The sequence below is a fragment of the Heterocephalus glaber genome, unplaced genomic scaffold (genome assembly GCF_053883595.1).
Source record: "Heterocephalus glaber isolate CG9 unplaced genomic scaffold, H.glaber_assembly_v1.0 deba00001472, whole genome shotgun sequence".
In the NCBI taxonomy this organism is placed as follows: domain Eukaryota; kingdom Metazoa; phylum Chordata; class Mammalia; order Rodentia; family Bathyergidae; genus Heterocephalus; species Heterocephalus glaber.
In genome coordinates this window covers 68,727,922-68,744,489 of record NW_028258315.1, presented here as the reverse complement: position 1 = coordinate 68,744,489, position 16,568 = coordinate 68,727,922, and the positions used below count along the sequence as shown (strand labels likewise).

At 35.3% G+C, this 16,568-nt stretch overlaps 1 protein-coding gene across 48 annotated transcripts in view; it reads right to left on the bottom strand.

The window, feature by feature from the left end:
• Clasp2 (cytoplasmic linker associated protein 2) overlaps window positions 1-16,568 on the bottom strand; it is a 216,242-nt gene that overhangs the window by 44,949 nt on the left and 154,725 nt on the right. For 25 of the 48 annotated variants that reach the window (XM_087181377.1, XM_087181380.1, XM_087181387.1 and 22 more), the window contains 2 exons: window positions 6,345-6,508; window positions 5,009-5,087 (listed from right to left, as the gene is read on the bottom strand). In XM_087181377.1, the coding sequence (XP_087037503.1) occupies window positions 5,009-5,087; window positions 6,345-6,508 (243 nt within the window). Of the gene's footprint in view, window positions 1-4,835; window positions 4,887-5,008; window positions 5,088-6,344; window positions 6,509-16,568 lie in introns of all 48 variants that reach the window. The other 23 variants (XM_021238757.2, XM_087181374.1, XM_087181379.1 and 20 more) reach the window with 1 other exon arrangement.

Here is a 16,568-nt window from a genome sequence, read left to right as displayed (position 1 = left end):
AAAACAACACAAAGAATCAATGAATCAAGAGCTAGTTCTTTGAAACAATAAGTAAAACAGACAAACTCTTTAAGTCAACCTTATCAAAAAAAAAAAAAAAAAAGAAAAAAGGGAGGGGCAAAGATCCAAATCAATGAAATTAGAAATGAAAAAGGCAAAATCACACTGGATACCACAAAATCCAGAAGATTATTAGTAACTACTTCTAAAACCTATATTCCAATAAATTGGAGAATTCAGAAGACATGGATAGATTCTGAGATACCTATGAACTACCAAAACTGAAAAACCCTGAATCATTCAATAACAAGCAATGAAATTAAGTAGGAATAAAAACCCTACCAACTAAAAAAAGCCCAGAACTTGTTGAATTCTACAAGAACTTCAGTGAAAATCTAACATTAATACTCTTCAAATTCCTTAAATGAAACTGAAAGTGAAGAAGTACCCCCAAAGTCATCCCTGGAAGTTAATATTACCCTGATTCCAAAACCAGACAAAGACCTAAGGAAAAAAGACAATTACAGGCCAATTTCTTAAATGAACATAGATGAAAAATCTTCATAAAGACAGTGGCAAACAGAATGCAACAAACAATTAAAAAAGATCACACTTCATGACCAAATAGGCTTATTTCAGGGATGCAAGGGTGGTTCAACACATACAAATCAATAAATTTTCTTTACATAAAGAGAAGCAAAACCAAAAACCATACAATCTTCTCAATGGATGCACAAAAAGCCTTTAACAAAATCCAACATTCATTCATGATCAAAACACTGAAGGAAGTAGTACAGATAGATGGACTTATCTCAGTTTGATAAAAGCTGTTTGTGACAAACCAATGGCCAACATCATATTAAATAGAAAAAAACTGAAAGCTTTTCCTTTAAAATCAGGAACAAGAGCTGTCCACTATCAAAACTCCTGTTCAAGGGCTGGGGATTTAGCTCAGTGGTGCTGTGTGCTTGCCTCACAAGCACAAGGTCCTGAGATCGATCCCCAGAACCAAAAAACAAACAAACGAACAAACAAAAAACTCCTGTTCAACATAGTCCTTGAAACATTAGCCAGAACAATCAGGCAAGAGAAAGTAGTAAAAGGGATACAAATAGGAAAGAAAGAAGTAAAATTATCATTATTTGAAGACTACATGATCTTTTACATAGAAGACCCCCAAAATTCCAGCCAAGGCTCCTAGAATTAAAAACCAAATTCAGTAGCATAGCAAGATATGAAATTAACACAAAAATCAATACCACCTGTACACCTGTGATAAAGTCACTGGGGACGAAATTAGGGAAACCTTAACATTCACAATACCATCAAGAAAAATTAAATTAACCGAACCAAAAAAGTAAAAGACCTCTTTAATAAAAACTACAGTTATGTGAAAAAAGAGATGGTAAAGGACATAAAAAAATAGAAAGATATCCTCTGTTCTTGAATAGACAGAACCAATACTGTCCAAATGGCCATAATTTCAAAACTAATATTCAGATTTAATGCTATCCCAGTCAAAATACCAATAGCATTCCTTAGAGAACTAGAAAACAAACCCTAAAATTCATATGGAACCAGAAGAGAACCAAAATAACAGTAGAAAAAGAAATCTTGGGTAACAAGAGCAAAGCAGGGAGCATCACAATCCCAGACCTGAAGTTTATATATTACAAAGCTACAGTGCTAAAAGAAAAAAGCATGGTTCTGGTACAAAAGCACACATGTCTATCAACAGAGCAGAATAGAGGCTGCAGAAACAACTCCAGGCACATCCAGCTCTATGATCTTTGAAAAAGGGAGCAAAAACATGAAAAGCCTCTTTAATAAATAATGCTCGGAAAATTGGCCAACTACATGCAGAAGATTGTGGCTAAACCCGTATCTCTCACCACATACTTAACTAAAATGAAAATGGATCAAATGTACCTAAACATTAAAACAGAATCTGCTGGAGGATAAAAGAGGTAAATCTCTTGAAGTCATAGACATTTTGTGAACAGAATCACAATGAAACAAGACATAGTACCAAGAATCAACAATGTGATCATATCAAACTAAAAAGCTTCTGCACAGCAAAGGAAACAACCAACAGGGTAAAGTGACAACGTATTCAATGGGAAATTTTTTTTGCCAACTGTTCCATGGACAGAACATTAATGTCTAGAATATATAAATAACTCAAAAATATTAATTTCCTGGGCCGGGGATTTAGCTCAGTGGTTCTGTCACCTGCCTCACAAGTGCAAGGACCCAAGTTCGATCCCTGGTACCAAAAAAATATAAATAAATAAATAAAAATTAACTTCCAACAATAAAAGACTCAATAAAAAAATGGACAACTGAAATGAATAGACACTTTTCAAAATAAGTACAAATGGCCAACAAATACATGAAAAAATGTTCAACATTTCTGACCATTAGAGAAATGTAAATTAAAACAACACTGAGATTTCATCTTACTCCAGAAAGAATGGCTATCACCAAGAAATCAAAGAGTAACAAATGTTGTAGTGGCTATGGGGGAAAAGGAACCCTTCTATACTGTTGGTAAGAATGTAAACTAGTACAGCTACTGTGGAAATCTGTATGGAGGTTCCTCAAAAAGCTAAAACTAGAAATTCCATTTGACCCAGCTATTCCGCTTCTAGGTATCTTCCCGAAAGAGTTAAATACATCATATTACAGTGATAATGCATATCCGTGTTTATTTATAGTAGCACAACTCACAATAGCTAACTCTTGGAAGTGGCTTCTATGTCCATCGACAAATCAATGGATAAAGAAAATATGGCATTTATACACAGTGGAGTACCACTCTGCCATAAAGAGGAATAAATCATTGTAGGAAAATGGATACACCTTGAGACCATAATGTTAAGTGCAATAAATTAGACACACAAGCTTAAATATTGCATGGTTTCTCTGATATGAGAAACCCAAAGCATAAAGAATTAAAGTGCAAAGTAAAAGACAGATAATAGGAAATAGGGAGACAGATTTCTTGCAAAACAGAAAGGGACCAAGAGATGAAGGGAAGGGGGAGAGAGGAGAGGAGAAGCAGATGAAAAAAGAATTAAGATGTGTTATGTACATATACCAACTCTCTGCAAAGAATATAGTCATTATGTACTGTAAACACGTACTAATTAAAAAATAAAAATTAAAAAAGAATGCAGAAACCAAAAAAGATATGAAAGCACTATGTTGAAGAGATGAACTCCCACATTCATGGCAGTATTATTCATAATAATCAAGGTATGTAATTGGCTTAGGTGTCCATCAATGGCTGAATGGATTAAAACAATTATATATATACATATATATGATATAAAATACTATTCAACCTTAACAAGGGAAATCCTGTTATTTATGAGAACAAAGATGAACCTGGAGGATGATATATTAAGTGAACAGGCAAAGAAAGACAAATCTTGCATACTCTCACTTATATGTAGAGTATGAAAAAGTCAAACTCATGGAAACAGAATGAAGTAGTGGGCAGCAGAAGCTGGGAGATTGGGGAGCTGCTGATTGAAGGGCACAGAATTTCAGTAAGACAAGAACAGTAAGTCTGAAAGGTCTATTGCCCACTATAGCATCTACAAATAACAATATATATAGTATATATGAAAATTGCTAAGAGTAAATTTTCAGTGTTCTCCCCACAAAAATGTATACGGAATGCAAACATTAAATAGCTTGATGTAGCTACTCCACAATGTACATATATAACAAAACATCATGCTGTACTATAAATATTTACAATTTTTGCCCTAGCACAATGACTTGGACGTGAGTTCAAAATATTTATCAACAGTGTCAAGGGCTGGGGATTTAGCTCAGTGGCACCACGCCTGCCTCGCAAGTGCAAGGTCCTGAGTTTGATCCCTGGTACCAGAAAAAAAAAAAAAAATCAAGTAAATTTTTCTCCTTCTGCAGATCAGTTTTTAAAATAAAAACATGGAGGAACCTCTTTCATAAAGTAGCGCTAAGAAAATAATACATTGAGTGTAAGTCAATGCTGGTAAGAAACAAACTGTGATTTTGAGATACAGTTGCATTCAGAAACTTAAAGGAAAAAATCAATCTTGAGCAGTTAACACTGTGGAAATATATTTCGTGCAGAAGAGAGCAGAAAATACAAGACTTGTAAAAAAAGCACATATGCTTGTTATTTCCCTGACTTTAATCTCATTTGAAACATCTTTAGAAAAGAATACAGGGACTCTTCTTAAATCTTAAAATTATTTTTCTTTTACATTAAATTTAATCATTTAAAATCACAAATTCGAATCAATCTAGTTTTCACAAAAATTAACTGGAAAATGTGTGCAAATAAAAACTGAGAAAGTTAATCCTGATTACAAATTTTATGCACATGTCAGAAATATCATAATGCAAAACTGTTTCCATTAAGGGGAATTGGAGAATGGCACTGAGATAAAACTTAAAAATTCTGTTTACTAAAATAAGTGCTTAGGCAAAAACTGCTATTTTGCCCAAAATACCTATAAAACTCCTAAGACTGCAGCTAAGAAAAAAAAAGTTTTGGGAAATCACAAACATAAAATTAGCTAAGACTTTATAAAGCAAGTGTGCATTGCCAGATTAGGGTTAGATGGCCATACTTGTGATGCCTTCCAAATTGTATCCCCAGTAAGCTTCACCAAAGGGTAGTCAGGCATTTGAATAACATTTGAAATCAAATATGTGCATGCTTAAAAGGCTTATAAAGGTTAGTAGTTGAATACAGATGCATACACACATTATCCAAAACACTGCAGAGAAAGTTAAGGAAAGAAATAATGAAGATTAAAACAAAAACAAAAAACCTTGGAGCTCCAAAAAGAGTGAAGCTGGTCCCGAAGTGCTGGCTTGACTGTCTGAAAGTTTATAAAAACAAAGCCCACTGATTGAACTGCTTCTCACATGACAAACACAATTTACATTTTTATTAATAAAATGTCAGTTTGTACAATATCTTCAAAAAACCTCAAATTTTTACCTTCAAGCTTGGTGTCTGGGTCTGATCAACTGTAAATCTCATTAGAATATTAAACTGAAGATCATTGGGAAAAGATTCTCTGAAATAAGAACAAAAGAAAACAAAAAAATTAAGCTATGCATTTAACAAACTTCACAGCAAAAGACTACACATAATGTCATTCAAAAATTGTGATGAAGTAGTGTCTGTGTGGTATAGTCTGTAGTACAGTGGACCTTTGACTTACAAACTCAATCTGTTCTTGAGGGCTGGCTGTAACTCAAGTTGGTCAATTGAAGGCTCAGGCACTTCTACACAGCCTTCAAAGTCTCCTGTATACAGGCAGATCTCAGTGTTCTTAGAGAGAAACTGACCCAGGATTTCTCAATTAACCCCATGCAAGAAAGGATGCTGTACTGTTCCTTCCAGAACTCTTTAAGGGTTAAATCTGTATCTGAGACTATTTGGAAGCACAAGGGGTCAGCATTTGAGTCTGAAGACTTTGGTACTACGTTAAAATTAAAATTCTGGTGGTAAACCAAGTTGTTCATATGTTAGGCCAGGCATAACTCAAAGAGTCCACAGTACAGTATACAATAAAAGCATTCCTAGAAGAATATAAACAATTGCATTCTTCCATAGCACAGCATTAAGAAGCAACACAACAATAGTCTATCTTGTCCCAAATATCGATTTAATCAGAAAAAATGTATTAGATGGTTCAATATGTTCAGACATATTTTCCCACATCTAAAATCTATACTGTAGACTCCAACTTAGTAAATGGGCATCTGAAATAAGTCACTTGAACAATCTACATGGGAAAGTAGAAATATATCCATGCTTCAAAATCTTCTAAAAAGAGAAAACACTCAAACTTTAAAAAATACTTATTTTTACATTAGATCAAGTCAATACTCAACGCTCCTTTGCAGCTCATCTTCAGTTGATCTTAATCAAAATGCTATAATATGACTGTAGACTTTTGTTTTTTCAGACAGAGGTCTTGCTATGCTGCTCAGGTTGGCCTCAAGCAACCCTTTTGGCTCAGATTCCCAAGTAGCTGGAGTTAAAGGTACTATGTCACCATATGTGACTCTAGCTAGATATATTTAAGATAAAATACTATACTGAATTACTCAAACCAATAAAAATTTTACAAAAGAAATAAGAATTTTATCTAGGAACAATGTTGCATTAAATACACAACATGACTGGGAAAAATGAGTGATTTTCAAATATTGCCTATGGAATCTAAATTGTTTGAAAGGACCCAGAATTCTGAACTTTGAAATATAGGAACTAAATATTCCTAATAATCGTTGGGCAAACTTCAAATACATGCAGAAAATATTACCTTGTAACATCAAGGGCTTTCTGAACTTTTGCCTGAACAGACCCAAGCAAATCAGCACCCATTTTTTTTAGTAGCTGTGTCAGCAGCACAAACAACCAATCTTGAAGATCATCTTTGTGAACTTGTATGAAATCTACTAGCGTCTCCAAAAACATGCTGAATACCTATAGTTGATAAAGGGGAGAGACAGGAAGAAAAAGGAAATATTGACCTCTATGCTCAATTCAAAACTGAAATAGAAGGGAATAGAGGAATTAGAGGCACAGCGATTGGCAGCCAAGCGGAAAAACAATCTCTCTTGCTTTTCATTGGACTCTGTGATACAAGAGTACACTTTAACTGTTATTCAACTTCTGCAGAAGTTCAACAATTAGCTATTCCATGCAGCATCACTTGGTAAAGAAACTTTGGCCATAATGGCTGGCACACCTAAGGTTATCACTGATACCACAGCTTATGATTCATTTTATAAGAAATATAGGGAGGGCTGGGGATTTAGCTCAGTGGTTTCGCCGCCTGCTGCGCAGGCACAATGACCCAAGTTCAATCCCCGGTTCCAAAAAAAAGAAATGTAAGGAAAGGAACTATCCATAGTCTTACTCTCAGCTTTTTGGAAAAGCAGCATTGAGTGAGTAAGGGATGACTACATTAAGAGCTACCTTAAAGTATAAAATTTATTTGACGTAATGGGCTAATTAGAGAATCCTCAGATTTCTCAAAATGACAATTGTCACAAACTTTTTGGTACAACATGTTTTTTAGTAAAACTGCCCCTAAAGTAATTTATCTATGATAAATAAAGTGTTACCTAAAATAAAAGTCTATAGCTAAATTTTAGTGATTTAAAAAAAAGTCCTAATGGCAAGCTATTATTATCCATTTCTATTTATGGGTTTTACATTTAGTTAACATTAGTCTACCAGTTTAAAAAATTTTTATAAAAAGTTACCCACAACAAGCTTGTATCTCTTCACAAGAAATTCAATACAACACTGGAAAATTTTCCTCTTTGTAAAGAGGAAAAAACTCTTAAGATGCTCAGCCATGATGCATTGTGATGAGTCACAATCAGAACAGATTAAATCTATTGATTTAAAAATACTTAATTTCAAAAGTAATTATGCTAATTTGAATAGTTTGCCTTTCAATGTATATTTTTTTTCTTGGATTTCCTTTATAGAGTTATGTACAAACTTCTTCTCCCTCTTCTGTTAAAAATGAAGGATTTTTCTGTTAGAATTGTAACTAAGCTATAACATTTGAAAAAGTTAAAAACTAAAAAATACACTTTGCTTAAGATATTATATATTTGTATAAGCAGAAACTATGATTACTTTAAATTTTCTAGCACTCTCTGGTCCCCAGGTAGTGTCTCAACTAGGTTTTTATTTTACAATACAGATTCCTTTAACTCTGGTCCTACTCCTCCCCACCCCCAACCACATCTCTCAAACATGGTTTCAAATTTGGATGAGTACGTACTTTGCTTAAACTGTCTCTGGTCCTCTCCTCTGAGCCTGGAGTACTGTTGAGAAACTTTATAAGACCTAGTCTATGATAAATGCATGTATCTAATCTGGCATCCACTCTTATTGGTTACCTGACACACTGTTCAGCGATGTGGAGTGATTTCAGGAATTATGTGAGGTATTGAAATTAGCCACAGTAGGAGTATTTGTACTTCAAAAATTGGCAAACATTACAAACTAAGACTCTCCTCTTCCCTAAAGCTGGTTTACTAGCACATAACTCTAATTTTTAATTAGGTAGTTCACTTTCACTCTTGTGTCAACTCTTATTATTGTGGTATTAAGAACTGAACCCAGAGAGTGCTGAGCTATAGCCCCAGCCCCCCACACCCCCCTTTTAGAATTTCGAGACAAGGTCTTCCTAAATTGCCCAGGCTTGACTTGTGATTCTCCTGTCTCAGTCTCCTGAGCAGATAGGATTACAGGTATGTGCTATCACACCTGGCTTCAATGCTTCTGTATTCTCCTGAGGAGTCCAATTTTAAACTTTTCTATATGTAAATTCCATCCTGAAAAACATACAAACATTAAAATGCTTAAGTCAATCCTCCCATTTTATGGATAAGTAAGCAGAGAAGTTGTAAATTAAGTGACTCATTCAACATTTCACAGATGGACAGTGGCTGGGCCAGCACTTAACTCCCTTGGTTTTCAGTTTTATTCTATCACTTTGTGGCTAAATGGCTTACCTCATCAACTTTACTGTCTTTCAACACAACATTCTCCACTGACTTTTCCCTCAATTTGCATTCTACTATACTAAACATTCTAATAATAATTTCTCCAAAGAAGAATCAATTTTATTCATTTTAAAGCTAATCTTCCTATTCTGTATTCTTGCTCTGTAAAGCATGGTCTCTTCTACTATCTTTTATTCTGTACTTAAATCCTTCGCTTACAGAAGCAAAAGACACCAGCCCAGGAATTATTTCTTTAGCTTCCATCCTATTGCACCCACTTCTCATCTCCTAATTGTGATGTGTAATAGTTTTTTCTTAAAATTCAAAATGCTTGGCCATTCCTGTAGCTTGACACTGTTTTCTTTTTGTTATTGCCCTTCTTTCTTGCCAGGAATTCTTTTAAATCCTAAATGTCTTTATCTTGATTCGGTCTTCATCACAAGTGTGAACTCCTCAACTAGGCCTCTCTATTCTATCCTATGAGGCCCAGAATCTCCACAACAGGTCTCTTTTGGCCTTAAAATGTGTCATCACACCATTGTTACAGGTATCAAGCTTTGCTGACTTCAGATCTGGATTACTGCACTAATCTGACTTTAACCTTTATATTTCCTCTATAGCAGGAGTCATTAAATTATTTTTATAAAAAGCTGATAGCAATTATCCAAGGCTTTTCAATCCACATGGACTTGCAACTACTCAACCCTGCCACTGTAGCATGACCACAGACTCCACATAAATAAACCAGCATGGATGAATTTGAATGTAATTTTATTTACAAAAACAGACAGCAGGGCAGATATAGCCTGCAGGTTGTATTTGTGATATGATTATTTTGATAGAAACAAAAAATCCTTAAATGTCCCCTCATTGCCTATAGGATAATGTTTGAACCCTTATAGAGGGTTCTAAGTCTCCAAAATAGAAATGGGGGTATCTGGTAATATACATTCTTTATTCCTCCCTCTTCATTCATATCTGTTGTAATTTCCAATTTCCTACTCCTCCCCGCCATTCATTCACATACAGTATGTGAGTCTCCACAAAGTTTAATACTGAAGTCTCAGCCAAGAAGCTTCTTGGACTACTTTAAATAACAGTCACTGATCTTCTCCAATTAGAACTTACAGTTAAGACTAGCTATTTATGGTGCTATTTAACTTTTTCTCTGTCAAGATCTTAACCGCTATTTCTTTCAAGAAGAATTCTAACTATTTGAAGCAGAACTTTCTTTTGGTTAAACATAATGTGAGCAGCTAAATAAAAACATAAAATGCTATTTATAATACTTCACATACAGAACAGAATTATTACTCTTCAAAAATACTTATATCCTATCAGTGTTACTAATTGACCATATATACACACATACATATGTATATATCCATATATTTTCAATACATTTTATCCATAATGTTGGAAATTTTGCACAAAATTTCTTACTCAACTACCTTTCTACAAAGTGTACTACCTCTCAGATGTTGATATTCTCCCATTTCCTTACCTAGGATTAAAGGGAAAAATGGATATGCTATAATACTTGTTGAGAATCAAGGCCCTATTTGCTGTTTTGGAAATGACAAAAAAATAGAAGAAAGTACATGCTGGGGGGTAAGAGCTAACTTTTAAAAAAATGTGAAACTTGGGATTTATTTTTAAACCTTCAGTAAAATTAATTTATAATCTTACATATCTCAAAATTAATTTGTTGGGATAAAATTACATACTTGAGCTATTACAATTGAGGCGGCCTTTTCTTAAAACTTCCTTATATCTTAAGTGTGCCAGTCATCAAATACAGAACAGAAGAACATAATCAAATTAGATTAATTAGTAGATTAAAAAGCACATCTCCAAACAGAATGAGTTCGCATAACTGCAACTAGCATTTCGTGGATTGCAAAGGGTCCAACACTGCATGAACTCTTTGGGAGAGAAACCAAGAGAAAAAGGGTTAATTTCACAGTCATGCAGTAAAGTTAGGCTTCCAACAAATATTGAACCAACTTACTCTCTATTGAGAGTTCCAACACAGGGGACAGCATGCAAAAGGAAAAAAAGAAAAAAAGAAAAACACACAAATTAGTCGCCATCAATGCAAAGTTCCTGTATGGAAGAACAACACTTAGAAAATAAAAGTGACAAATGTTTTTCAAAGTTTTATGAAAAACTCAAAATAGTTTTTAAAACAAGAATTAAATGAATAGTATGGGAGAAGAATATATGATTGTCCTATGTTTCTCTTTCACTTTCTTGTTGAGGAAATTTAAAAAATGGAAACAAAATCTCTTCTTCTGTAGATCCTAGTATTCCTTGTGACTCAACTTCTGGAAAGAACCCAAGAATAAACAGAAACTCATTCTCATATCTGAACAGTACCAATATTTAGTCCTAAATATTGTAGTATCTAGAATACCCCTCCCCAGTAATACTTTCCAAGTTAAATTATTTCTTATGAAGGTCTGAAACAATTACTGTTGTTTGGAGGTTAACTGTTTATACCACAAATTTTCATATTCCCTAGGTAAGATGTGTGTTACAGGCTCCTGCTTCAAAGACTAAGAGCATCTGAGCTACCCAGAACACTTTTCAGGAGAAGAGATGTGACCTTCCTAAGCAGGGCATGCAACTGGGCTCCAGTTTAGTTGTCACAGATTAAACTCCCTAGCAATCCAAGACTCAGAAGCATGGTCAAGAGGTAAGATTACAAAAGATCATAAATTGCCAATTCTTAGCATACACCTCCATGAGGGTGACTTTATTCAGAGTTCCTCCTCACAGTCAAATGTCAGAGCCACAGGATGATTTTGGACAGCTGACAGCGCTTACACTTGAGGGAAAACAGTGGTTCCAGAGTAGTCAAAATAAATATCTGCCCTGAACTCTTTATTTATTTTTAAATATAAATTAGATGTTTTAAAATTTATATGGTATTTGGTATGTTCTAAGGGTTTTACATATATTAACTCATTTAATCATTATCACAATCTTAGGAGGTAGATATTACTATAAAATCTGTTTTATAGATTAAGAAATCAAGTGTTAATAAGTATATGAGACGGGATTTGAACTAAGTAAGCAATCCAGTTCCACTGTCCATACTTCATTACTGTGTGGTGCTGGCTCTCTTATGAAAACATTAAAAGGCTTTGCGTTACACACCTGCTTCTTCATAGAGTAAATTACTGTCATCCATATATCCTGGTTAGGTCACCTATTTTTATGCAGGTATCCCTCTGTATTTACAGATTCCAAATCTGAGGATTCAACCACCTGGGGACCAAAAATATTTGGGCAAGAAACTATATCTGTGCTGAACATGTACAGATTTTTTTTGGTCATTATTCCCTAAATAATACACTTTAACAAATATTTACACAACATTTATATTGCATTAGGTATTATAAGTAATGTAGAGATGATTTTAAGTGGGAGGATGTGTGCAGGTTAGATGGAAATACTACACTGTTTTATTTTACTGCAGAGGATCCTGGAATCAATCCCCCAAGGATCCCAGGGGACAACTACATATATGAAGTAAAAAGTTCACTAACAAATTACAGACAACAAATAACTTCAACTTTGAAACTGTATTTACTAACTACATTATTCCTATCCCAGGAAAAATCCTGCATCTACCTCAGGATTTTCTGTACTCAGGAAAAGTTCTTTTCTAGACTATCTGTAATGTATACTATAGCATGCTTCATATTTTATATAAATTCTTTTTTTCTTTTGGTACCGGGGATTGAACTCAGGACCTTCTGCTTGTGAGGCAGCCAGTGGAACCACTGAGCTAAATCCCCGACCCTGCCTTATATTTTAGATGGACACAGACCTTTTGTTTAAAAAAAAAAATCACAGTAAAATATTCTGGGGGCTGGAGCAGGTGGTCCTCACTGAAGGATATGGACTGCTGCTCACAACCATGTTCTCTTAAGTGTCCTGTTTCTGCTGGGGACAAGGGATAGTCTCAACTATGTTGGGCAAAAAGGAGGACAACTTTCACTTATTATGGAAGCCAGCTGCTACCCAGAGTCTGTTAACATAGAGATGGAAATACTGACTTAAATCTAAAAGCACATGGGAAAATCTACCCAACCACTGCTAATGGTATAAGGTGTCTAGCAAACACTAAGGTTCACTTTAGGGGCAAGTCTTTGTACAGTTTCTGCTCTGCAAGATTTTTGGGACACCTGAGGTTACAGAGAAGAAATTCCAACTCTGAGTGGTGATTTAATCCACTCTTGAGAAAACGTGCTATCTAAGCAGGGCCACAAGGATGCTAAACTGAGGAAAAAAGGAAAGTGTGCATGATGATATACTTCAAGCTGTAAGGAATAGGACATGGCACATGTGCCAAAATGAACACAGGCTGAGTTGAGAAGAGGGAATAGATGCAAAACTGACAGGCTTTGTTTGGACATTTTCTTAAGGGCTTTAAGGTAGTATAAAAGATTGATCTTTTAGCAAGATTACTAAAGCATCCAGTGTGGAAGATGAAAGGGGTGCAATGACAAAAGATGATTGTGCTCTTATATATAAAAGTGTACCTTGATTAAGTAAAAACATTTTATGTGTTTTATATGCTTTTTGATCTGTTAGTCTGGCAGTTAATATGTTTGTGACAAATTGAAAAAGACTTAAAAATTAATAAATCTGATGCTGGCAAACAGTAACAATAACAACGATGGTGGCAGCGGTAACAACAAAACATGGGTAGAGGGGAAGGGGACATAAACAGAGTTGAAACTGGGTTGGGGATTTAGCTCAGTGGCACCGCCGCCTGCCTCACAAGCACAAGGACCTAAGTTCGATCCCCAGTACCAAAAAAAAAAAGTTAAGTGTGTTATATGCCTATTCCTCAGAATGAATACAACCTTTTTTTTTTTCCAGTACCAGGGATCAAACTCTGGATCTTGTGCTTGCCAGGCAGGCGTGGTGCCACTGAGCTATATCCCCAGCCTGAATACAATCTTTATGTACTGCAAACATGCAGTAATAAATTTTTTAAAAGATGATTATGCCCTGAATTAGTAGCATAAACAGAGATATTTAAAGGGTTAAATTAATAGAGTCAAAGGATATTTCTAGAATAATGCCAAGTTCTTTACTTGGGTGACCAAGTGATGGTAGTGTTATTTAATAAGATAAAGCAATGGAGGAGGAAGAGTAGTTTTGAGGTTGAAGATACAGTCCTCTGTATCTGTGTATACTATATCCATGGTTTCAACCAAGCATGGATTGAAATGTTTTTAAAAAATGCATCTATATTAAACATAAACAAACATTTTTATTATTATTCCCTAAACAATAAGTAAAACAACTATTCACAAAGTATTCACATTGTATTAGGTATTACAAGTAAACTAGAGATGATTTAAAGTACGTGGGAAGATGTGCTTAGGTTATGCAAACACAATGCTATTTTATATAAAGGACGAGCGATTAAGAGGTGATCGAAATATATAATTAATATTTAAATTTTTAAAAACTACATGGTAAAAGACACATTGCCACTAATTTTTCCACAAAATACCCCCCCCCCACCCGCAAACACACTTATCCCATCGTCCTTGCCATTTTCTGATGCATTTCTGGAAATCTTTTGTTAGTGTCTTTATGAGGTGTGATTAAAAAAAATACAGTGGGGCCGGGGATGTAGCTCAGTGGCACTGCGCCTGCCTCGCAAGTGCAAGATCCTGTGTTCGATCCCTGGTACCAAAAAAAAAAAAAAGAAATACAGTGAATATTGCCAAGTGCCATTCAATGGAAAGGCTGGCTTGTAAAAACATTAAAGTGTGTCCTCATCCACATTATTCCCTAGATCTGGCACTGTGTGACTTCTGGCTCTACTCCAAAAGTCAAAATGACTATGAAAGGTAAATGCTTTCAATCAATGCAGGACACTGAGGTAGTCATGACAATTCAACTAAAGACCCGAAAGAGAACTTCCAGAATTGCTTCAAAAAGTGGCAAGAACAATGGGATAAATGTGTTCAAAGTGAGGGGAAGCATTTTTAGGGGAATTAATGGAAATGTGTCTTTTAGTGTAATAAAACTTTTTTTTGTTTGAGACAGGGTCTCGCTATGTAGGTCAGACTGGCCTTGAAATCACTATGTACCCCAGGGTCCCTGCCTCCTGTGCGCTGGTACTACAGATGTGTGCCACCATGCCTGGCTATAGTTTACTGCAATAAATCTTTAAAATAAAATTTAAACATTCACTGCATTTTTTGATTACACTGTACCTAGATTTTGGTTTCCATGGGGGTTTGGGGAGGGATGTTGGTCCTGGAACATATATACAGATACTGAGGGATGAATGTAAGGAACAGTGATGCAACTAAGTGCAGAAGAAAAACAGGATGGAAATACATATCTGGGAGGCAGTTAAGGAAGCTTCAGGAAGGTATAGTGTGAAAAAGAGGGCCTAGGGAAACATTCTACGTAACATCAATATTAGTAAAACCAGCTGATAGGTGTTTGAAAAGAAGAATAAAAGAAATGGTGTGAGGAAGACTGGATTAGGTATAACAGAAAAACCTATCTTTTCTCCTATCCCATGCCACATTCCTTAAATGAAAGAAAAGGTACATCTGAGGCCAGGTGCGGTGGTGCATGCCTGTAATCTAGCACTTGGAGGCGTAGGCAGGAGGATCACCACAAGTTTGAGGCTAGCCTGGCCTAGTAAGTTCAAGGCCAGTCTGAACTATGTAGCAAGAGTCTGTTTCAAAAAAAAAAAAGGTAGATCTGAATAAAGAATAAATTCACAACAAAGTTGAAAAACAAAAAGAGGAAATCAATCAGTAAATTGAAATTTATGCGAAATTCCTGGAAACCTAAGCAGATGAGCTTATACTGGCAAAAGAAAGGATATTCATGTAGCTACCAATGCAGTTTCAGGGTGAGATCATTATTTCAAAAGGAGGGAATACAGAAAGTCAGAATGGGTTGATGTGCAGTTAAGCTTGTAGTCAGTGGCAGGAAACAAGTTTCTGCTTGATGGCTTCTACTCTACTGGTAACCTCAGAGGCTAGGATATATGCTAGGGCATGAGGTTGAGTGGGGAAATAAGCAGGGCTGGGTTTTTAGGACAGAGAGTATTTGACAGACTTCATAGGGGACAGAAAAAAACAATGAGAGAAGGAACTGCCCAGTATTACTGAGTGCTCAGACACGAGCCACAGATCAGGTATGAACACACCAGAAATATGTTAAACTGCATGACTTCACTTGCAGGGGCCAGCAGAGTTTACCTTTAAGGGTCGTAGCCTTTAACAAGTGTCATGAGCTGCAAGAATACAAGTTCCTAAACTTATGTTTCTATATTAGTGTCAGTGACAAAGAGTTAGCCATATAAAAAGGGGTTAGCAAATTACAGACTTCAAACTAAGAATGGTTTTAAAAATTTTAAATATAATCAGAAGACTAGTGACACATGAAAACTATATGAACATTCAAATTTCAATGTTTATAAACAGTTTTACTGCAACCCAGAGATACTCACTTGTTACAGACTATGGATGCTTTCATGTTAAAATGGCAGAGTTGAATAGCTGACAAAGCCACAAATATTTGCAAAAATTACTAGCTGATCTCTGATACAGAACAAAATTGCATTTGGAAAGAAAAAATGATATCTAAAGAAGTTATAGGACCCTGAAGATGGAACTGTTGGTACTTTACAGATAACATTATAAAGGAGAGGGGCATATCTGTTACTTATAATATCATGATAGAATGCAAAAAATACAAATCAGATCCTTACATTTCAAGCTCAGAATAGCATGTTGATATGTTCAATTTATTGTCACAAAATTATACTATTTGGCTGGGGATTTAGCTCAGTGGTTTCACCGCCTGCTTCACAAGCGCAAGGACTCGAGTTCGATCCCCAGTACCAAAAAAATTTAAAAAAATAAAAATAAAAAATTACACTATTAGTAGTGCCAGTGATGGACAATCTCTGTGATAGTTAATCTTGACTGTCAACTTCATTGGCTCAAGAGATG